The 23,844-nt window shown below is 47.8% G+C and overlaps 1 protein-coding gene across 1 annotated transcript in view; it reads right to left on the reverse strand.

The window, feature by feature from the left end:
- LOC142560653 (phospholipid-transporting ATPase ABCA3-like) overlaps positions 1–23,844 on the reverse strand; it is a 66,378-nt gene that overhangs the window by 31,120 nt on the left and 11,414 nt on the right. The window contains exons 8-17 of the mRNA XM_075672888.1: positions 22,353–22,534; positions 19,933–20,061; positions 17,445–17,562; positions 14,337–14,491; positions 12,013–12,168; positions 10,272–10,531; positions 8,071–8,173; positions 5,983–6,092; positions 3,817–3,914; positions 1,053–1,329 (exon numbers count right to left, since the gene is read on the reverse strand). Coding sequence (XP_075529003.1) covers positions 1,053–1,329; positions 3,817–3,914; positions 5,983–6,092; positions 8,071–8,173; positions 10,272–10,531; positions 12,013–12,168; positions 14,337–14,491; positions 17,445–17,562; positions 19,933–20,061; positions 22,353–22,534 — 1,588 coding nt within the window. The remainder of the gene's footprint in view (positions 1–1,052; positions 1,330–3,816; positions 3,915–5,982; positions 6,093–8,070; positions 8,174–10,271; positions 10,532–12,012; positions 12,169–14,336; positions 14,492–17,444; positions 17,563–19,932; positions 20,062–22,352; positions 22,535–23,844) is intronic.

Genomic DNA, 23,844 nt, shown 5'->3' on the forward strand with positions numbered 1-23,844 from the left:
AAGAAATGCGTAGTGCCGCGCAAGGCAGGCTTTGCGCCGACGACCGCTACGAGATGGCGCCAGAGTAGCGCGCCGTCGTCTGTTCACCGATGGCATACGGCGAGCGCTTCCACCGACACTATATGTGGAAACAAAGCGCTGTATGAGCGGAGGTCTGTCTGCAGCGGCTGCTGTGAATCGCGCCCACGCGTCAACCACGCACCGCCTGTCGCGAGCGAGGCAGTCGCGCCATACTTCGTTCCGTTTGCAACGCGCCGCACGAAACAGATTGTCCCCGTAAGCCGATATATTGTGAAATGAAAACACGTATAGAACTGAGCTCAGCTTTCGCATTAGGGAGTATCGTAATCGTCGGTGATTTTCTTTTTCCACCTACTTTGACAGTTCTCATTTTATGCATTGCATTTGCATTATAGATCACCGACTTTACTGTAACTGGCCGGTGTGAGCTCGTCTTATCCTAATCACTTTTGCCTTTGCTGATGAGGTTCATCTTGCTTTCCCGCAGGTTGTAACGAAAAAAGGTTGTAATGTTTCTTAACACAAAGACGTAGCACAAAGGTCAGGCCATTATAATAATTATAATAACAATAATGTTTATTTCCCATCAAGAAAGATGGAGGAGACTGCAGGTAAAAGCTGCACAAACAAACGGCAGCTTGACAGGGGCCTGCAGCCCCCTCTACAAGGTGGCAGTAAACAGGGTTACAGGAGGGAACGTCGAAAACATACATAGGCACCGAAATGGACACAAGGAATGAACACAAAAATCATCCAATGAAATCATCCAATGCCTTCGTCTTGCGCACCTTACGCAAGCACGTTTAACTGGCAACGTTTTGTAGAATTCGTGGCAGACAAACCACAACCAGCAATAAACTTCGCATAACATCCATTCCAGCAACGCGTGGTATCTGCTTTCTTTTTTTTACTTCCTCCATACCACCGCACACTAATTCGAGAGGCTAGCCGCGGAGTTTAGAAGCGGACATCACTGGAGAACTCCGCGGTGCGATTCACAAAAGCTCCCGTTGCGAGGAACAACTCTGTACCTCGAGTTGTCGGTCTCGATGAAACCGTACGAGATATCGTGGACGCCTTCGGGCTCGTAGGTGAAGGGGCTGCTGCCCGGCTCCATCTGCGGCAGCAGGAGACGCTCGCACAGCACCAGCAGCAGCATGCACGCAACGGGGATGGCCAGGGAGAACAGCCTGGTCCACCAGACGCGCGCCCAGAGCAGCGTCCGCTTGCGCAGCAGCGCCCACAGAACCGACACGGTGCCGGCCCTCGACGACCTGGCCTCGCACAGCTGCGCCAGGGCCTGCGCATCTGGGACGCGATTGGACTCACGGGTCAGCGCTTGCCGTCCGGCCCGCTCAAACTCTAGATCGGGCACAACTCCGACGCGGTCTATTCAAATACGTGTAAAACGCAAAAAAGAACGCTTTTCTGAGATAACTCCTGGACCGATTTTAATGAAATTCGTTGCACTTGAGAGAGAAAGTTAAATACTAGTGACTGTTGGAAGCGGAATTTCGATATAGGACCTGAATTTCGTTAAAATATTTTTTTTTTCATATTCGCAAGTTCGAAAAAACAGACGCACGAAGTTTATAAATTAATAGCTCTGCATCAATTAGAGATATGACGGTTCCGTAAACGGAATCCGTTAGATTATTCAAAGCGAACAAATTCAATGTGTAAATTTATATCTTACGTGAATATGTTACGCTGTGTTCCAGGGTTCGGCAAAAGCTGCATTTCCATACTACTGAATTTTTCCAGATTCATGTGCAACATATCAATTTTGTCTGCCTTAGATGTACTATCAGATGCCATTCCAAGAATTGTGATATGGTTATTTCTTGCGGACGTACGGGGTTGTAAACTTGATAGTTTCGTTATCTGAAGATGTGCGATTTTTGCCATATTTTAATAAAACATTGGCGACCTAAACGAAAACTTCGAAACCCACAGTCACTATATTTTGTTTTCCTTTTAAATACAACAAACCTCGTCAAATTTGGTGCAGTGGTTGCCGAGAAAAATGAATTCTCCTTTTACGTGTATTTAGATAGGAGCACCCGAGCTAAAGCTTCCTCTTAACTACAGATACGCGAAGCTGCTGTTAAGCAAAAAAAGTATTATGGGCGCACGCGAAATCTGCGGCGTTTTACTGCGAAGAGGAGTTATAATCTTGGAAACAATGCGATCGTGCTAGGCCGTCATACTTTTGTCGAGGTAGGAGGTGAGATCCTATAAGAAAGCATGTCGGTGTACGAACACCTGGGACCGAACCAAAAATTTCTGGGTTTGCCCCCTGCAGTTGTCCTGCGCGACTGCGAATAGTATGAATAGGTAATAATGCGGACAGAATTACAAACAAATAGCAAACAAATATTATTAGGTATCGTCTGTTGTTTTTGGCGATCATGGTTTAAAGACACACAAAAAGAAAGATCAGAAGATATGAGAAACTTAAAACAACAAAAAAGCTAAAGAAGTTGGTAAAGATTTGTAGTTTGAAGTTTCAGGTTTTGAAGTCCCTTTTCGTTATTCTCGCGTACGTGTCTTCAGCGCCTAAACTTTCAATATGAGTAACGCTGTAGTGGATGAACTGTTAATAAACGGTTTCTGATGAATACCCGGGGCTAAGTGAATACCCAAGAATACTCAAAAGCCTGTACAGCTGTTGTTGTTGCTGTTGTCGTCGTCGTCGTCGTCGTCGTCGTCGTCGTCGTCGTCGTCGTCGTCGTCGTCGTCGTCGTCGTCGTCGTCGTCGTCGTCGTCGTCGTCGTCGTCGTTGTTGTTGTTGTTGTTGTTGTTGTTGTTGTTGTTGTTGTTGTTGTTGTTGTTGTTGTTGTTGTTGTTGTTGTTGTTGTTGTTGTTGTTGTTGTTGTTGTTGTTGCATTCGCAGTCATTGGATACGTTCGTGAAAGGCTTCTGTACTGTTCCCGTGGTACTGATTGAACCTCCACATTACGTTTGCATAATACGAGATAATAGGGAAAGAAATTTAGCCACGTGACTGTGTACGGAGCGTTTAGTAAAATTAATTTGAGAATTCAGAAGAGTTTGGTGCAGAGGTTCACTTTAGCTTTGGTGGAGTTTCAGCATAGTTTCGGCACAACTGGTAGTCTTTTTCCACACGTGGTCCTTGCACCATTAAACCCTGCGCACCACTCTAAAAACGCTCGCCGACTATCATAGTTTCGAATGAAAATACTAGTGAAACACGTGGAACTAGTCTCGGCGTAGATCTCTAGTTTGGCAGCAGGTACCCCGGCAATGAGAGACGTGCATGGATTTGCCTCAACTTCGTCCGCATGGGTTCTGCGACTTTAGAGTTTAAGCTTACCTCCTGGTGGCCATCCTAAATAGCAGTTCTCTCTTGTGGCATTAGTTCGTGTTATTTAGCCTTTAAATAAGATACTAACATATGGTTCTCGAGATATTACATACGAAAATAATTGTATACAATAGCAACGACATTTCGTGCATCTTGTGAAACATAGGATAGGTTTCGCATCACGCATATATTACAGAGTGTCCAAATTAGGTAAAAAAAAAATATGAACTTGCCGTCAACTTATCTCCTCCGATTAAGCGTTTGCAGGCCATCGCGCAACGCAACCGCACAAAACAATAAAAAAAGTTAACCTTAAGATGTGATATACCCACGACATCGAGCCAAGTCCTACAACGTTACAGGCTCTGGCTACAGTTCGCGCGATGGCTAAGTGATAGCAACGCCAGCATATTAATTCACTGGTACGCTTAGCATGAAACATAGCGAGCTAGGCATGCCTGGCGTACCTCGTTTCTTTTTTGCCGCGTCTTCCTGCTCCGAGTGAAGGTTAACGCAGCCGTCACCGATGCTTTTCTTGGCCTTAGTCTCAGTGCCAGTCACCAACCTGCCACAACAAAGAGAAAAATAATCCCCCAAGACCTGCAGACGCCTTCTTCGCCTCGACGCCACGAAACTTGAGTTTTAAAGGAACTTGTCTTCGCGAAAAAAAAAATCTAAAAAATATGAAACGCGCTCAAGCTACTCAGTTCGCAAAAATCGGACGACGCTTGACTGGCGCTGACACTGTGTCGATCCTTTCCGCACGAGTCGCCAGCTGTAGCGCACCTACAGTATTTGGAATATCGTTAACCGACTTGGCAAGAAGCTTAGTCGAATTGACAATCTTGACAAGAAGACGCACAACACAGGCAAAAGTGTCGAAGACACAGGACGTCCGCCTCTTCGATTCCGCAGTGGTTGTCAGTATGGGTTGACCAACTTCCCAAAACCTGCACCTTTTTTAATGTATTGGTCGAGCCTCTGCATGGGTCGTCGACGCCTCAGTACGTCCACGTGGTTGGACTGGCACCACGCCTCGCTAACACTAGTGCTGGCCTTTATACGGCAACTAAAAGAAATCTTAAGAGTTTTGTTTGCAATCCTTTACTAGGGGGGGGGGGGGGGGGAGCTCTTCATATTTTGAGACTCGGATTGGCTGTTGAGAACTAAGCACTACTAGCAGCGTAGATGGCATTTAGCGCCGGCGTATGCAGGTCGGGCAAACATAGAACACTCTTCGACATGCCGTGCAGTGCCAATAAAGCTTTATCTGGCTGGGCACACAAGGATTCAGTGAGTAGTGAAAAGAGGAATCTCGAGGATTGATGAAGAGCGACACAAAATATTTCTTTGAAGAACCAAATACGCGTTACATATCCATTTTTTTTTCTTTCCAGTCCACGTGACACCTGTTGCCACTCCAACGGAAAGGGCAATTCTCTATATACAAGCCGCCCTGAAGTGGCGGGTTAATGTGGGGGCCACACCTTTTTCAATTCTGCACAGAAATAATGGCAGCGTTTCAAGACTTCGCAGTGGGCTCTAACTTGCCGACGCAATTACAAACATGTTTGAAATCTTTCTCCCAAGATGCAGTTCGTGAGCAGTTATGTAAAAACGCGCCCGACATACGGGTGCACGTGGTAGCTGTTGTCGACCCTAACACAGTGACCTCCTCGACGCTCGATCAAGAATTCGGGTGACACTGAGCGACATATTCGCCAAAAGACACGCCGAGCAAAACCCACTGTCTGCAGCTTGCAAAGTCGCGAGTCCTATGGGCTAAGACAACGTAAGCAGGTGAGGATAAACACGTGGCACAGCTTCCACGTCAGCACTATTTTGACAGGTTTTCCTGCGAAGCGTAGCGCTAGGCGCAAAAGTATGCACGAGAGGGTTTGATGGATAACAAAGCCTTCGAATCAAGCGCGTAAGTACCATGTCAGGTTTGCAAAACCGATTATCCGCTCACCCATTTCCCGAATCCGCCCTTGCGTACGGATCAGATAACAGGGAGCAAGAAAAAAAATCACAGTGTCACCTCAACAAAACATACGCCTCGGGTTCGTGGGAATAGAACGCACAAGCTGAAAAACCCTTCGACGTGAGCGTTTCCACAGCAAGGGGCATCAGACTTCGGCGACGTTATAAGTGGGGAAAACGTATTAGCGAGGTTTTACTCGAATGCGTGCTTTTTGCAGTCATACTGTGCTACGATCTGTTCAGGGTTTTCTTTCTATTTCGTTTTTGAACGACGGTGAACTACCTGGTGTGACCTTTCCACCACTTCTCTTCTCTAGGGGCACGTACGACTACAGCAAAACTGCCTTTCAGCGCAGCTAAGGTTTCCTGACAAAAAGAAGGCACATAAAAAAAATTAAATTGTGGTGTTTTACGTGCCAAAACCATTTTCTGATTATGAGGCACGCCGTAGTGAAGGACTCCGGAAATTTTGACCACCTGGGGTTCTTTAACGTGCACCAAATCTAAGTACACGGGTGTTTTCGCATTTCGCCCCCATCGAAATGCGGCCGCCGTGGCCGGGATTCGATTCCGCGACCTCGTGCTCGGCAGCCCAACACCATAGCCAATGAGCAACCACGCCGGGTAGAAGGCACATCTCGAAGACTCACTTGATGTAAACGTCCTCGAGCGTACAGTACGACAGGCTCATGACTGAGATGCCCAGGATACTCCGCCTTTTCTCCAGGTACTGAAGCATCGCAGTCATCTTCGTTGTTTTCTGCGCGAGTCAGGACGGCACAAACGCGCGAAAACATGCAAATTACGGCTTCACATGACCGAGCTCTTTGATATTTCATTAGCACGCGGATACAGCACGCACCGCAAGAAATTTGTACTTGCAGGCGCTATTAAGTAAGACACACAGAGAAAAACTTATTATAGCATATTTTTTTAACAATTCCAACAAACCGTTTAGTGTGTATAGAAATTTGAAATGCAAAAAAAATGTACGACGGGATATGGTTACAAACAGAAATTTATTGGGCTAAGGTTTAGAACAACGACTTTGGTTTCTGAATGCGTTGAAGGTGCTAGAAGAAGCAACATCAACATATATAAGTTGCACAGTGGAATGGAACATTCCTTCACGGTTACGTGGCTGCTGCAAGGGTACATGTACAGTACAGAATTCCCTTGACGCTTTTGTTATATTGTCAAAATTACAGATGGCCACTGCCCTGATAATCTCTCACTGCATATATCATGTCCTGTCCAGTAGCAAATATGCTTATTACTGTTTTCACGTTGCCCCTATCTTTAGTCCTTCCCAGACGTTCTGGTGTTGTCCTTTTTAAAATTACTTAAGTTTCTTTCTAAACCAGTTTCCAGTATTAAGCCAATTCCATGTGACCTCCGGATCAGATCGTGATGGCTGAACTTTCAAATTTTGTAAACTGCGAGAGCTGCCGTAAGAGCTTCAAATGAACGCATAAACCATTTCAGGCTTCGATTTCAAACGCTGGCCTCGGTCGCTCCAACTACGGTTTCTAAACAAACGTAGTTGATAAAACTTGCACCTTGCTTCAACCACCGCATTAACTTCCTCGTTCGAATTCCTCGAACAATAACCTCCTTCACGTGAGTTAATTCGGTGCCATGCACCACTTCTGGCCGTGCCACGGTCTTGATGTCTTACGTAGACACCTAAAATTAGAATAATATGCCGCAAGCTTTCCACTACCCAAACTTACGCCCCTACCATCGACGATGGATTGAACACCATTAAGATGTTCCCAGTAAAAGTAGATTATTCTCTTGTTATATGAACAGTGGGAGTTCTGCCAACTTCCTGTGCTGAGAGTTTGTGCTCCTACTCCCCAATTGGAGTATGTTAACTCTTGTCGCACACTTGTGGCAACCCCGCGCGCATGTTTGGAAACACTGCTCAAGGGCGTATGAAACAAAGCGAGCCTATGCTGGGGGCCCTACGCCACAGTGTACAAAGCCAAGTGAAGAGGTGCGTGTGAAGTGTGATCTTGGGATTGAGTTCTGATGTTACCCTCCCGTGGAAAAATACTGCTGAAAAAAACATCTGACTCGTTCATCGGGACCAAATTAAGTTGACTACTTTGTATTCTCGTCGCCTTTCTGAAACTGTTAAAGCAAGGCTATTTGAACTCTGTTGTCATTTTGATTGTTGTCTGTTTCACTTAAAAAGCCCGGCAATCATCACGGCCACCAAATTGGTCCCTCTGAACACTACTAAATAAAACATGCAGACGGATAGTTCCGGCATCTGCAATCATTATATCTGCATCACGGGCTTCCATGTGGATCCGGTACGTTTTGAGGCACCCGTAGGTTCTAGCTGCTTCAAGTGCTACTGTTGGCATAACTACAGCTTAACTACATCTACAGCTACAGTTGGCATAACTACAGCTACAGCTACGAGGCGTTTCTGTTCTTTCTGCGAACACTGCAAAATTGAATCGTGGCACTTTAGCGTCGCGAATCTGCGCCGTGGGCAAGAGTTACTGACAAGAGAGGAGTCGAAGACCGCTTCAAGAGAAAGCCTCATTTTTCAGCCCGCACACGCAACCGACAATATGGCAAGAAGATTCACACGTGTGCGATCAACAAACGCAGTGCATGTCACACACAAATCGCGTAGTGGTCACGCCTGATATATTTATAGTTTTTTTTTCGTCCGTGTTTTATAAGCTACGGCTATAGGGGTAGTATAACGCAGTCCTCACCTCGGGCGTATCGCTCAAGTTGAACACCACGTCGACCTTGGTGACCCGCCTAGGCTCGACCGGTCCAATGTAGTCTTGGACGACGCGCTTCACTTCCTGTTCCCTGTGGCACAGAGAAAAGCGGACGTGACGTTCTGACAACACGCTGCGTTTTTAGACGCATGTGGGCGAAAGAAACGGCGCTAAAATACAGCGCTTTCCATGAGGGGCGTCGTCGCAAGAAAAAAAAGAAACGTCGCCATGTGCTCTACTGACGTCATCAGGAGTCACCTAATGCTACGATACACATCTCTCGAGACAGTTCTTTCTTTTTCTTTTCTTCTTTTTATTTCCAGATCAACACGGTGTCGCCCCCCTTCCCTGTTGATGCACGGTACTCTGGGGGACCAAATTAAACCAATCAATAGCGTCTACATATATTTTTAACAACCATAATTAAAAACATGTTTCACGTTTAGCGCCGCAGACCACACAGAGCACGAACACGGTAGCAAAGCATACGGCGTGCCGGTGGTCGCTATCGTTAGGCTTACGAGCCTCATTTCGAAGCTGTTGTAAGCACGATCGAAGAGATGTGTACTGGCAATTCGCTGCTGTCTATAGACAAACCAAGGCAACCTTATTACCAATTAGCTTCGAAACATAAAAATTTGGAGGACGCTTAAGCTTAGCCTTAAGAGCGGAACGCGATAGCATTCAAAGACCCCCGACTGCTTTTCATGCTTCCCGGCAACCGCAGCTTATGCAACCGTAACGTTTACCGGGAAACGCTGGCGGCGAATGACATGCCCGGAGGGTAGCTTTCTGGTAGAAACGCGGCCTCTTGCGCGATTCGATCTCCTGTTATTGTTTTGCACCTTTAATATTTTAGTCTGGGAAGCGCTATCATAAAAGATATGCGCTGTCGGTGTTTTTTTTTTTCATTACATTTGTTTGCGGGCTGCCGTTCCCAAAATTCCGAGGAATAACTTTGTAAACAGTGAAAGACAAGGTATGAGCAACTTTGGCAGTAGAAGAGTGGTTGGGTACGCATGATTCAAAATTTGATTAGAAATTATGTTTGATGCAGCGACGTCCGACGCTGGACTGGACGCAGGACGCCGGACGCCGACGTCCGCTTTTATGCGATACGGGGCCCTTAATTCTATCGCGTTTGGAACGGGACGGCTTTCTTATCACGATAGAAGCCGAGGAGCAGGCAAGGTCAAGCACGGTCCTCATCCACACTGCGGCTTGTGTGCTCGTAAAAAAAGCGCGCTGCTATTTTTTTTTTTTCAGTCATGCAGTACCAACTAGCCCGCTCTTTCAAGTTTTTTTTATGACTTCTTTAATATTTTGGGCACAGAAATACGAGGTAAATCGCGAAACATTTTATTTCGGGCCGGCAGGTCTCGCTCACAGAGGCGGCGCCGTATTACCCGCGATCGAGGTCCTAAATGCTACGAGTCGCGCTCTGCAGGTGTTCACGCACTACGCGGACTACAACTCAGTTGTAGCTACAAGCTACAACACAGTAGGCGCAACTAAATCCTCAGAATGACTGAGCTGTCAATCAAGAATGCAGCGACGTCTATTCTATGCGAATAGAATTCTATGCGACGTCGAACTGGAGACACAACCTTCACTAAATAGTCTGATCGATGGTCCAACACGAGACCGTATGAAGTCTAGAGAAAATAAGCCCAGTAAGAATCAAAGCCGAATCAAAGCCACGGAGTGCCACTCCAGACACTATAGCTTGCACAGGATTGCCCAATTACGCGGCGCCGGTCGTTTCGAGGCAATCAGTTGGTAGCAGCTGACGCAGTCACCCCGTAAGACAAACCAGAAACACCCGCCGTGGTTGCTCAGTGGCTACGGTGTTGGGCTGCTGAGCACGAGGTCGCGGGACCGAATCCCGGCCGCGGCGGCAGCGTTTCGATGGGGGCAAAGTGCGAAAACACCCGTGTGCTTAGATGTAGGTTCACGTCAAAGAGCCCCAAGTGGACGAAATTTCCGGAGTCCTCCACCACGGCGTGCCTCATAATCAGAAAGTGGTTTTGGCACGTAAAACCCCATTATTTAATTATTTTTTTTTCACAAACCAGAAACGACGAGATGGCGTACGGCGGAATCGGCCAGTGACCCAGAGTAAGCACTCAAGTCGGGCAACGAGCCGCGTCAACAAATCAATCCGAAGCAGCCGCGCAATTCGCCCCCACCTGAAGTTCGCGAGCCTGGTCAGGCGCAGGCACAATCCAGAGTCGAATTTCTTCTTGAGCCACGTGGGCGATCCGGCGCACACGACGCGCCCTTCCCGCATGACGATGAGCCGGTCGGCAATCATCTCGGCCTCCTCGATGCTCTGAGTGGTGACCAGGACGCTGTTGACGTCGGCGATCTGGCCCAGCGTCTCCCACACGTGGCTCCGCGCCCTGGGGTCCAACAGCCTCGACGGCTCGGACAGGATCACCAGAGGGAACTGCGCGCGACAGCGCGAGGACAGCACGTGTTTGTACGTTTTATTGGACATCTTTAGTTTCACGCATGCAGAAGTCTTGCGCACGTAAACGTGTGAGTTCTGCGTGCGCTACGCGCCGCATCCGTGGGACGCTTGTAGTTTCGCGTACGCCAGAATCCGCTGATGTAGGTAGGCCTGGCAAACAGATTGTTGCTTCCGCGTGGTCTACTAGTGCCTTCTACCGGCACACGGGAACGCTACTCGCGCCGTGTTCGTTCAAGACGAGCCGTAATCGAAGACATCGCGTGTTTCCCGCACTTCACGAACTGCGCGTCCGTGCTAGCTCGTGCTGCGTTCTCTGCCTGGCAGCTCGCAAAGCCCGCCACGTATACGTGGGACGCGCGACGCAAGGGCACAGATTTCACGTGCGTACGTGATACGCCACGGGCCTCCTTGCGTTCGGCGCATGCGCATTCAGCTCCCGCAAGATCTTCACGCACGCAGCGCTTATACGTACGTGAAACTTAAAACTGCCTAAAATTGTCAGAATCGGAAACAAGGCGCCGAAGACAAGAGAAACGCGGACGGTGGCGCACTTTCGACAAAAAAAAAAAAGTCACAGTGAAATCTCGTTATAACGAAACGCAACGCGCATCGCGGTTAGTTCGATACGTCCATTAGTTCGATATAGCTGAGCCTGCATGTCTCCAACTTGCGATACGTGTTTGCCATACGCTGAACAAACTTCGGCATAACGCATTAATATGGCGGTCTGTCCGTGTTTGTCGTAACCGGGTTTCACTGCACTACAAACAAACCGATCTTTATATACGATTCTCGCTCATGACTTGTGCCCAATAATATAACGATTCCAAAGCGAAGCTTCCTTGCCTACTCTCTCCCTGAAAGTTGAAGAAGAGCGAACTGGGCACGGACGAAAAAAAAAAAAAGAGGCACATATACACTCGCGCATTTTTTTTTTTTTCGTCCGTCTCCCAACGTGCCCAAACTGCAACTCTGGTACCCTGCCGGGTTTGTTGTGGCTACTTCTTAGTAAGGGGCGGATATATTCGTGAATATATACGAAGGTTATATGGACGCCAGATGAAATTACCAGCGAACGGGCATACAAAACAATTGTACGCTGACCGACTAAGCAGTGCAAATAAGCGCACACCTATAATCCGTAAAAAAATAAAAGATTTCGGTGTAAGCAACAGTTGCGAGATTACAAAATTCAACAAGTGTAGCGGACGGCTGCGATGACATCCGGAAAATATTTCAGTTTTTTTTGCCACGCAAGAACGTTTCCAACAAGCAACGCTCGATCACAGTGTCCGAAAAGACATTGAAAATATAAGTGCGCACGGCTTCGTTATCGAGCACTTCTGCTGCGCGATGAGTCTCTGTGTCGACTGCGCAAGGCGGCGCAGCGAGCGGGAACTCGGAAACTCGCGCAACGTGGTAGAACATCGGAAAGACGTGAAAATAATGAACCGTACGTTTGCGTAGACGGCGAATACGATGCAGAGGCATAGGGCCCGCTTCATCTGGGGCGACAGCTCGGACACGAGGGTGTCCCTGTACGGCTTCATGTATAGCGTCACCAGAAGCGGTTCCAAGTACGAACGCTCCTCGGCCGCCGAAACCCCGCGAAGCTGCGTTCGCAATGCAGTGGAAAGAACTCGCGCTCAACAACTTCATAAGTACAGAGGAAGCGACGGCACGCACGTTTTGAAAGATTGCTGCTGCTCGGCGAGTATGGTACAGTTCACAGGTAAAGTCATATCACTCATTACTTAGTCGTAGTTATGCAACTATGGCCTACAGTAAACACGATGCGTATTGATAACGGGACGGCCAGCAGGCGAACGACAGCGTCTGCTTCGCACTCTTCCACGTGTGCTGCCTTTTTATTGCGCTGGATGGAACTCGGTGCCATGCATGTTGAAAACTGGGGCCTTCTTAGCCGACTTCAGATGGGTTTGCGTATCTGGGATGTGGGTGCTCTTGTAAGCACTTGCAGGGAAAAAGCGGTCCTTTCGGGCCTCCAAAGCGCCGTAGTGAGCCGCACGGGCTCTCTAAATGTAGGTTTCAACGCGAGAAGAAGCGATAATTAGTCGCAGAGTAGCTAAAGTTAACGATACGGGCGTAATTAGTCTCGGTATAGTCAAAAACAGCATTACACGACACCCCTGTAAAGGGTGCACCACTGTAAATATATACCTATTGAGGCAAAGCAGCCGTACGGCAGGTTATTGAGAAATTGAGCGAGCTGCTTAGTAGCAGGGCACGCGCGACGCAATGGAATCTGTAAGACCGCTTCGGCGGTGCCTACAAACAGCGCAAATTAGTCCACAGTGAGTGAAATAAACGGTACGGGCGTAATTAGCGCCAATGTAGTCGAAAATTAAACACATTGCACCACAGATTTCACCATCACTGAGATCGACCCACCTGACCTCTTGGTCAAAAAATATGGAAGGATCAACACTTATGATTATGATCAAAAGGATCAATAACGTATGGTCTGCCACGCGGTACTGTTATATTAAAGACTGTATTATAAAGACCGTAATTAAAACATATCCAGCTGCGCGTTGGGTCATCATGAGATTCGCGCACCGATTTGCGTTTTGTACTTGGCGAACCTTGGATCAAGCGCCTGAAGAAAGCGTCCAAACAGCGGTAACTTGTGCATGGGTATGACGTCACTGCAAGCAAGGACAAACAGCTCGAATTTCGTTCATGGTCATAGTTTGCTTGTTCCTTTTTTTTTTTAATTGAAGGCAACTTCTGCATGTTTCCCCGTTCCCGTGGCGTGTGCCTTTTCTGCGCTGATTACATGTCACGAATGTGCTGTTTCATGAACTGGTCCAAAGAATACCAAAAAAAATTGCCGTTTGTCGGAATCCCAATGGGTGCCAGCATCGACCTTACCCTGCTCCCAATCACCGCTTATAATGTATACAAAGTTTGGCCCTTATTGAAACCTGGGGCTTCTATAGCGAGAAAAGCATGCAGTGCGGCCACAGCATTCCACGTGGACTTGGTAAGCGAACTGGTATCTTTATTCAAGTGAGCGGAGATGCGATACCGAATGCATAATTCTTACGCAAAAAAAACACAAATTATGGGGTTTTACGTGCCAGAGCCACGATCTGATTGTGATGCACGCCATAGTGGGTGACTTCGTAAATGTAGACCACGTGGGGTTCTTTAACGTGCACCTAAATGTAAGCGCACGGGTGTTTCTTGCAGTTCGCCCCCATCGAAATGCGGCCGCCGTGGCCGGGATTCGAAACCGCGACCTCGTGCTTAGCAGCCCAACACCATAGCCACTAAGCAAGCGCGGCGGGCAATTCTTACGCAAGAACATGCGCCAAAAACAAGGCGTAGGTCTTAAAAATTACCGCCTTTCTTCCTCGCCCTCATGTAACTCCTTACGTGGCTCGCCAAACCACTTTGCGCTTGCGTGATGCCACACTCCATCATGCACTGCACTTGGAGCCGGAAGCACCAGCCACAGGGGTGCCGGCAACAAATATTTTTTTTGTTAAACTTCCTTTGTTTCTCTCTCTCTCTCTCTCTCTCTCTCTCTCTCTCTCTCGCTCGTTTGTTTTGGACATTCAATAATCTGCCCCGCTTCGATGCTTCACCTTAATCCAAGCTGGAATTCATACGTATGCCCGGTGTTTGGTGCATTATCCGCACTTCGGCCTCGCACACATTCTGCAGCGCGGCCTACAGACGTCGAGGGCATCTAGGGAAACCTTAAATCCGTCCGTCCCTCGGTCGCCCGTCGAAGAAGAGCGGTGGCACTCACATACAGGAAGTAGCGCACGTTCTCCTCGACGGTGAGGTCGCCGAAGAGTTCACTCTCCTCGGGGCACACGCTGACGTACTGCCACGTCAGTCCCGAGAGCCCCGTGACGTCGTAGTTGCATATGTACGCTTCGCCGCTCGTCGCCGCCACCATGCCTGCGTCGACGACGTTTGTACTGCGTTACTTCGCGCGCCGTCGACGTGACCCCAATGTGCGACAGCAGCACTGCCCTGCGGTACTTGGCCGAAGCGCTAGAAAGGATTACTGGACGACGAGAGTGGAAAACTTGTCGTTTCGCGCCGTTCCCGTACACAATTTCGTAATGTACCAAGAAGTTCAATATTCAAACCTTCAGAAATGTGGCTGTACAGCTAACGCGGGTCCGCTAAATGTGCGCAGGAACGGCAGTTTAGTCGATGTTTGAGAGAACGTTTACGTCGCGAGCACCTCCAATTTTCCCTATTCGAATGCATGAGGAACGCAGAAAGGCTTTTATTGCGCCAACACTGAATCGATTTGAATAACCTTCGTTGCACTTATGAGAGAAATTTGCGTTCTACCGACTGTAGGAAGCAAAATTTTGATTTTGGTTCTCGAATGTTTTACAAAAAATTGACGAAAATTGACAAGATTAAAGAAAACTTAAGCACAAAATTTACAAGTGTATTCTCTGCACAAGAAAAGAAAGACATCGTAGTTCCTTAAACTTCATGTGTCTCTAAAGCGAACAAATATGACATACAAGTTTAAAGTATATGAGAAATTGTTACGACGCTTACTATACATTTGCTAAAGTACTGATCGAGAAACTGGCGCTAGATTCCCGAACGGTGCGTAATAAATCAATTGCGTCCGCTATAAATGTCTCGTGGGCGCGCTTTACAGAATTATGATATTGTCACGTGATGAACACAGTAGCGAAACCATGAATCCCGAAACCATAGCTCTTTGCCGGGCGAACCTGTGGGCACAAAGGCGAGTGAGACTCGAAGCACCACCATAGTAGCGAGCACAGGTTGGCGATCGTCGAAATCTTATCTGCGGTTCAGGCACGTCGGCTTGCGTACGTGAATCATTGACGGTTCCAACGCAATCGCTGGTGCTCGCATACCTTCCAGAACATACAACAACGCTATTCGCGGCGCGCGAACAATCCGATTACGCCATGCTCGGCGAGAACATACAAGAGAGACAGAAACAATGATAACGATAGCAATAGGGGCTCGTTGGTACGGCAAATCTTATCTTGTTATGGCGCCAGCTTGACACGGACAACAGAAGGCACACCTGACACACACAGCGCTGTGTGTATCAGATGTGCCTTCTGTTGTCCGTGTCAAGCTTGCGCTATAACAAAATAAAACAACGATAACGTGCCAGTAAGTTCCAAATCATGTGGCCGCGTCTTGCACTAACTTTAATTTGTTATCAGGTGAAATGCAGTCCTCGGAAAGAATTATGATAAAGAACACGTGTCAATAGCGTTTTTTTTTTAATGCTGAGTTACGAAGTTTTAAACCTTGTGTTACAACTTTCAAACTCCTTTATCCTTATTTTTTATTGTTACGTGTGTGGTCATTCTACAATGTAATACGTTGTATTATATTGAGTTCTTCTAACTGCATTGTGCTGCGTGACTGTGTGAGTGCACTTACCTCTTTGTGTAGCGTCGCATATGTTTTTGTAATGTCAACAGGCCAGTTTTCCTCACCTGTGTGGCTAGCTATTATACTACAGTTTGTAATTATTCCTAATGTCTGCCGCTTGCTAGTGGCGCCTTGGCACCGTCAAGCTGCTTGGTACAGCTTTCTTGCCAAGGCGGCCCCAAACATTTTGTAAATGTTGAAGAGAAAATATGATGATGTGGTCACCCTTCGCATGTTTTTTTTTTTTTTTTAGCTTCGCAAATTTCAAAGTTTATAACATATTATGACCTATAGCAAGAACTTTCTACCAGCAGTCGGTAGATTTCTCGCTTTTCCTTTGAAATGCAATAAACATCATCAAAACTGGTTCAGTGGTTGGCGAGCAAGAACTATATCTACGTTCCTGTGTACTTAAAGAGGAACACGCCAGGCAAAGCTTCCTTTCTGAGGCCTAGACAAGCCGCTTCTCGAGAGATCGGGCGAGGCTGCGGCTGCAGAAGTGTGCATGGGAGGACCGGTGAGTATTGGCCGAATTTCACAGTTCTTTGAGATAAGGTTCATCGAAAAAAACAAAATGAAGCAACCAAGTAGGCCCGTCATCCCTACGTGGATAAACGTTTTTTTTTTTTACTTATTTGTGCGCTGAACTGTACTGATAAAGTACATAATGTCTTTCTTTTTCTCTAGCTACGGTGATAGAAAAACGTGATCCTCCCGTACGTAAGTGATGCATACATACGTATCATCAACTTAACCTGAAAACTAATGACAACGCCTGTTACACCTTAATATGTGGACGCGCAACATGCGGACAACCTCCTGCACGGTTTCTAAGCAAGCTGTAGTCACAGACGTACGTTTCGGAGTTCAAATTAGGCCACGATCACTCTGTAGACGCCGCAAAACTGTCAAGTCGTTTTTCTGTCGGTTTGAATTTATGCTGATAGTAGTAAGAACAGACATGCGAACGACGGCTCTACAACTAACGTTTCAGAAAGCGTTCGAAGCTTCGCGTTTGTCGACGTTAGCCAAGCTACGGACATGGGCTCACATTTCAACGGCGCTCAAAGTCTGAAAACCGGCCGTGTGATCTAAGAACGCCGTTGGAGCTCGAGATGAACCTACTGGCGGCACCACCAGACATAAACCAGATTATATATATATATATATATATATATATATATATATATATATATATATATATATATATATATATATATATGCGGTAAAGGCATATATTTACAAAAAATTTAATATATTCATACTATTCGAATCGCGCTGCTTTTCGTCATGCCAGGACTACGCTAACATGACGAGCGCGCAACATTTGTGTATATTCCGTACTGCAGCTCTGACGAGTTAAAGAGAGAAAAAAACAACAACAGTGGCACAAGCTTGCCAATGAGCCATCAGCAATGTACTGCATAGCACGCGTTCACTGAAATGGGCGCGGTATACGCACCTGTGAGAACGTCCAGAATGGTCGTGTGTCCCGAGTCTTGCGGCCCGAGGATGACCGTGACCTGGTGTCTGTAAACTGTCAGGTTGACATCCTTCAGGTCGCAGCAGCCTTTCTTTTTCTGCAGAGGGGGGGGGGGGGGGTTGCAACAAAAAGAAAAAAGAACACACGCAGCCATTAAGTCGTTCTATGCGCTCACATTGGCTCAATTGGCTCTCTGTGGAGAGCCTCTACACTCCTTTAACGCCTGTCTATAGAAGTTATACAGGTGCCTAATCAAACTATGCAGCAAGTGCGAATTTTCCGTCTAGCGCAGTCATTTCCGAACACAAAAAGAACTTAGACAACATGGTGGTGACTCGGGCCAGTTGGTTGGCGGTCATAACGAACAGATCTTCTTGACGCGAACCATATCACACGTAAAGCGAACGCAAAAGCAGACAGAAAAGCGCTTCTCTCAGAGCTGAAAGCTTTACTGAAAATAGACTAGATAAGCAGCACACATTGTCATCTGCACGCGCATGACAGCATACAACCAAACCGGCTATATTATCGGAACCACACGTTACAAAACGCGACAAACAATAAAAAAACAAAACCGCGGCAGTTCCTATGGTGGAGCGACTGCGCCGGAAAGGCGTTGGTCACGGGTTTGATCCTCGAACCAGGAGAACTTTTCTCCAACTGTGAAGATTTCATCCTCGAAAACCCGCACGTCTTTCCTTTGTAAAGCTTCGTGAACGGGGCAGCAGACTGCATGACAATCTTCCCTTTCATAATACACTTCAGACTGATAAATAATTATCTCGAAACTCCTTTTCGGTAATTTCACAGTTATTGGAGGGTTAGAGTAGGCTGATTATGAGAATAAAAAAAGAAGAAAGGACAAAGTTCTATATTTGAATTTCGCGCCGACTCCCTAACGCATGTGCGTCAGGGTGATGTCGCGGATTTCTAGGTCGGCTTATTTTTTTTTTTTGGGGGGGGGGGCATTCGGGTCGTTGTGGGTCAGTAACTGTTCTTCAAACATCCTAGGTTCGGCCTCTTGCCTCTCCTCATATATAATTTAGTGCATAATTGCGATTTCAAAAAAAAAAATAACTATGCCTGAGAGCAGGCGCCGGCAAAATTTATGCCGTCATGGCGAACCGGTGCGGTATAAAGCCCCTTAAACTTCGTTAAGCAGCGACACTCTCCTCCTCCGCCTGCACTCCTCCTCGTTTCAGGGGCTTTAGGAGGGAGCGTGAAAGAGAGGAGAGAGAGAGAGAGAGAAGGAGATTCTTGAATATGGGAAGGAAAGGTTGGGGTGCGCTGCACTTTACCCCAACCTTTCCTTCCCATATTCAAGAATCTCCTCTCTCTCTCTCTCTCCTCTCTTTCACGCTCCCTCCTAAAGCCCCTTTACTCCCTCCTCGACCGTGGCGCCGCCTACACTGCTCGAGCGTAGCAGCCGGTGCGGTATAAAGCCCCTTAAACTTCGTTAAGCAGCGACACTCTCCTCCTCCGCCTGCACTCCTCCTCGTTTCAGGGGCTTTAGGAGGGAGCGTGAAAGAGAGGAGAGAGAGAGAGAGAGAGAGAAGGAGATTCTTGAATATGGGAAGGAAAGGTTGGGGTGCGCTGCACTTTACCCCAACCTTTCCTTCCCATATTCAAGAATCTCTCTCTCTCTCTCTCTCTCTCTCTCTCTCTCCTCTCTTTCACGCTCCCTCCTAAAGCCCCTTTACTCCCTCCTCGACCGTGGCGCCGCCTACACTGCTCGAGCGTAGCAACGGCGCCAACATGCGCTCCTCGCCACTCCGTAGACGCCTCTCGAGCAAAAATGACGCTGATGTACGGCGCGACGGCCCACGTGATGCTATTAGGCCAATAGCGACGCGGCGTCGGCCTCGGCCAGAGCGCGCGAGGAGGAGGCGGCATTCTTCAGAGCGTGGCACTACTTTACGAAATTTAAGGGGCTTTAGTGCGGTAAGTGCGCCAGCGCCATCTATCTCACGTTTTGGGCATCTTTTTTTCTGGCTTACAGAGCCCGTTCTCGCGGTAAAGTGCTGCTGTTTCTTTGCATCTTCAGTTTCAGTTTATTATTCTTTAGATACAATGAATTGGTAAGAGACAATATACAGACGAGGGTCCCAAAGTCAAAGACTGCAACAGAACCCTCGGTTAATAATAACAATGGAGAGAGGTACTAAATAAGAGCAAGCTAACTAAAGGAAACAAACACAAGCGCGAAAATACAACATAGAAAAATAAAATTAACAAGAACAAATTGTCTGTATACAAGCCCATAGCGCTTAAAAAAACTGTCAATACATACAAATGACAAATGTAGTGTACTGAATGACGTAAACTTAGTTATTAAGTTATTAATATACTGTGCTTTACTGTGTACTGTACTGCTATTAACTCTACCAGCACGAATGGCAGGAAAGTTACTCCACGTGGACGACTTTCGAAATCTTGAGATGATAGGGACTAATCGTGCGCAGCTCACCGCGCACAAGTCGATGATGTTGACAACAGCGTCGACGCTCTTGGGAGCAGCTTCAAAGTACTCTGGGTTGATATTGGGCGGCACCGGGCTCCGAATGTTCCACTTTTTAATGGGAGTCCAGTAGTCGATCTGCAAAAAAATAAAAAGAACTCCCACTCCACAACGAGTCGCAAAGTAGTCTAGCGGAGTGCTTTCCGACACGCTATCCTGCGCTCGGTTTTATCAATAAAAAGAAAATGATCGTTGCCCTGCGTGACAACAGGAATGTGAACATATAACATCCACATTGACAATAGATATACATGGATGTATGTTCTGTTGCGATAGGCATGGCTTCTTAGCCTGCTACGGGGAAGGAGTAGAGGGGAAGGAAATAAATTGTGCCACCGAAACTCGACCGCGGTAACAGGGCTAGAGTCTCTGTAACGAAGCCGCTCTCCCTGGCGAACGCCAAGAGGCAGTCAAGCATGGGCCGCCGATGAAGCGGACCGTTGTTCATTTCGCTGGTGTTAGATTTATTGCGAGTATTTCAGGGGAAACCGTATGCGCTCGGAAATTTGGTGAACGAAGCTTGCGAAGTACCACGAGAAAGTAGCGCTCAGTTTCTTAAGGTAAAACACGCTCTCATTACCTAATTAAAAGCATAGGGAACAGCTTGCTTGGAATATATAAATTGCGAAATTACTAGACATTCGACTAGTAAAGAAACCAACAGGGATTTCCCGAGTATCTGCGAGCGAAACGGGACCGAGCCCAGCACCGAATTGCCCCCGTCCTTGCAGGCGGTTGGGAAATGAGGTTTGCAACGATGCAAGCCCCCTTTAACAGGGGCTTCTCCCAGAGTGGGTGCCAGGACCGTCGACTCCGTCGTTGCGCTCCCTGGATGGAGCCTCCCACGAGTCGGGTTGCTTGACAGTGCCACCCTAGGTGGGTGGTAAACTCCATCTAAGGCTAAAGAGTACTCCGGCGGCGGCGCAGTCATGCCAGAGTTAACTCGTTTTAGCGTTTTACAGACCGTGGACACGTGGAGATGGGACACATGACACGCGAAACGCGTGTCCTGTGCTGCTTCTCCTCGAGTCAGTGTCTCACAACAAACTGTCGCCCCGGCGGGATGCGCACCGCGGGGTATTCGTCTTCTACGTGAAAAAAAACAATACGTTTTCTCTGCGTTCAATACGTTCAAGGCGTCACTCCAAACGAGTACAAAACCTCGGTCGCATACCAGCGATAAAATGAAGGAAACGCAGGGCAGTATTGCGAAAATAGCGTCTTGCAACGCGTCCCGCTTGTAATAGGTAAAGTGTAGTCAACAACCGATAATACGAAAGTTATCGTTATATTTCGAACTGAAATAAGTTGGCTAGTTTCACTGGAGTTTCATCCGAAGAGCTTACTGGTGGCGCCTCTTTACCCCTCCGTCGGCGCTGTGGCTAGATGGATGGATTTAATTAGGTCGCAGTTTGAAGAAAGGTATGTGGCTGCTGCCACTATGCTTGTTCATTCTCTTATTGGTCTGCGTTCTTTTTTTTTTTTTTGCCGTTCATATCCGCGGTTCGTGCAAAACAACCACAGAATTTATCGACAAACAAGTGCTGTTAATTTCACCGTCTGTTTTTCTTTTTTGTCGCTTTCACGCCACCTATGCATCAGGGAGATTTGCTCACTTATACTTAAAGCATAACGCATCAGGCAGAATAACTACGTGCTCACTTACCTCTGGAAAGGTACTGCGATGGGCTAGAATCACAGGAAACATTCCAGTGAATGTCCAGCGGATCTAGGTCTTCCTAGGGTCCCTGTTTATATAGGGACCTAAGAACATGCGCGCGATCTGCGCTCGACTTGGACTCGGCGGGAGGCAGCAATGTTGGCCGGATCATTGCCTCCGAAATCGCCGGCGCGCCTTACAGTGCCTAGCCAAGGTACCCAGTTCGTCACCGGCAGTTTGAATTACGGAACAATCGCCAGAAAAGTTCAGTCGCAATTTTGCTAGCGACAAAGACAAAAGCAAACATCGCGACGTTTCGAGAAAGCTAGTCTATGATTCCAGTTTCATTCAGTGTCACGTCTGTCCTGCAGAGCCTTCCGGTATCATCAAAAGACGGCATCGTCGTGGGCAGTTGGAACGATATGTCGCACACCCACCGCCGCTGGATAGCAACTGCCAGGTCTAGACCATACGCACACGCAAATGCTGAAGACGCAGGTTCGACTAACACCCGTGGCCAAGTGCCCTTAGTCCTCTCTCACTTTCCTCGCACTTCTGCATTTTTTTTATTCTGGAACAGTCGATTTCCCTTACGCTTACCTTTGCTTAAGCGCCTGTTGGATTCATGTGGTTCTGGCCAGCAAAAAAATCGAGCCCCTCGGTTCCCTTCATTGTTTTTTTGCTCACGGGCAAACAAGCAGACACTCACAGAGAAGAAGAAGTACAGCGGCTTGGGGACTCCGTATCCCCAGGGGGCCGCGTTGTCCAGGAAGAAGACGACGCCCACCATGACGACCACCTCGAATATGCCAACGCCACTGAGAGAGCCCACGCTTACGTTGTCCAGCGTGGTGTAGTTGTCGTTGATGTTGTGCCACGACAAAGGGACCTCTGCGAGTTTATCGGCCAGGATGACTGAGCGTTACTATTGCGATCCCAGCCCCAGGCAAAATCAGCTCCAAATATCAAAGAACCGTCTTTCATAAGTTCTAGAGCTAGCCTTTCCGCAAGGCCTGTCGGCCTAGCTAACGGCGGCGCAGTCATTTTTCGCAAACAGCTCACGCATACTGCAGCGAAGCTGTTAGCCTCTAGTTGTTCGGGATTTTGCGTGGCCTCGTTCTGTGCTAACCCAAAAAGCAGTACCGCCACCTAGCGGCTGCGCGGCCACTCAGACAGACCTCGAACGGCAGTTGGAAAAAAGGGCTTCGTCTTTGAGTTTCCGCGTAGCAGAATTACGTTTTCTCGAACATTCGAATTACAATCCGAAGCTATCTTGTCTGCAGCTTGCGTGTAACTCGTACTTTACAAATTTTCTGACGCAATTCACTTTGAGAAATTCGATTAGTTCAATGAGACACTTGCGCCTGGCGGAGGGCCTAGAAGAATAAGGATGTATACTGTACTTCCGCACACGCGCGTGGTATACGTCGCTTGAGGTGGTGGTGCTTCTCTGACGTCGGCAACAGCTTCGCTGTACATCCACATTCACAGGGTGGAATGGAGGAGTTTTTTTTTTCGGGGGGGGGGGGGGGAATCACGCGTGCATATGTATCAGGTACGCGTGTTTATGACATGCCCGCGCTAACTAGCTCTTTGAGGCGGCAGGCGAGTGTGTCGCATCATAAAGTACGGGCGATAGCACGCGCATGCGCAATATAGTTTCAGTCCTTTCCGTACGTCCCGAACGGGAGCGCGCTTACTGCACGTCCCCCGCGCTTAGGTACCCGCCCACATTCCCCAGTGCTTTTCCCCCCCCACAGATGTCGCTAGGAAGACGCTGTGCGACATTGCATCGTCTTCGGGATCGACTCAAGTCGCAACAGAACAGGTTGTGACGTTTTATTTCCCGCTTAAAAAAAAGAAAGACAAAAGAATATGTGGAGACTTGGCGTTAAGTGCGAGAGAAATGCGTTATCGTTACGTCGCAGCTCTAAGGGTTCCGGATCCATGACTTTACGCTCACCACATTGCAAAGTGCTGTTCAGTAGGCTCTCACACACTCACTCACTCACTCACTCACACACACACACACACACACACACACACACACACACACACACACACACACACACACACACACACACACACACACACACAAACACACACACACACACACACACACACACACACACACACACACACATGCGCGCGCGCGCAAGCACGCATGCACACAAACACATGCACACACACACCTTATTAGT

The sequence above is a fragment of the Dermacentor variabilis genome, chromosome 10, assembly GCF_050947875.1.
Source record: "Dermacentor variabilis isolate Ectoservices chromosome 10, ASM5094787v1, whole genome shotgun sequence".
Lineage (NCBI taxonomy): Eukaryota > Metazoa > Arthropoda > Arachnida > Ixodida > Ixodidae > Dermacentor > Dermacentor variabilis.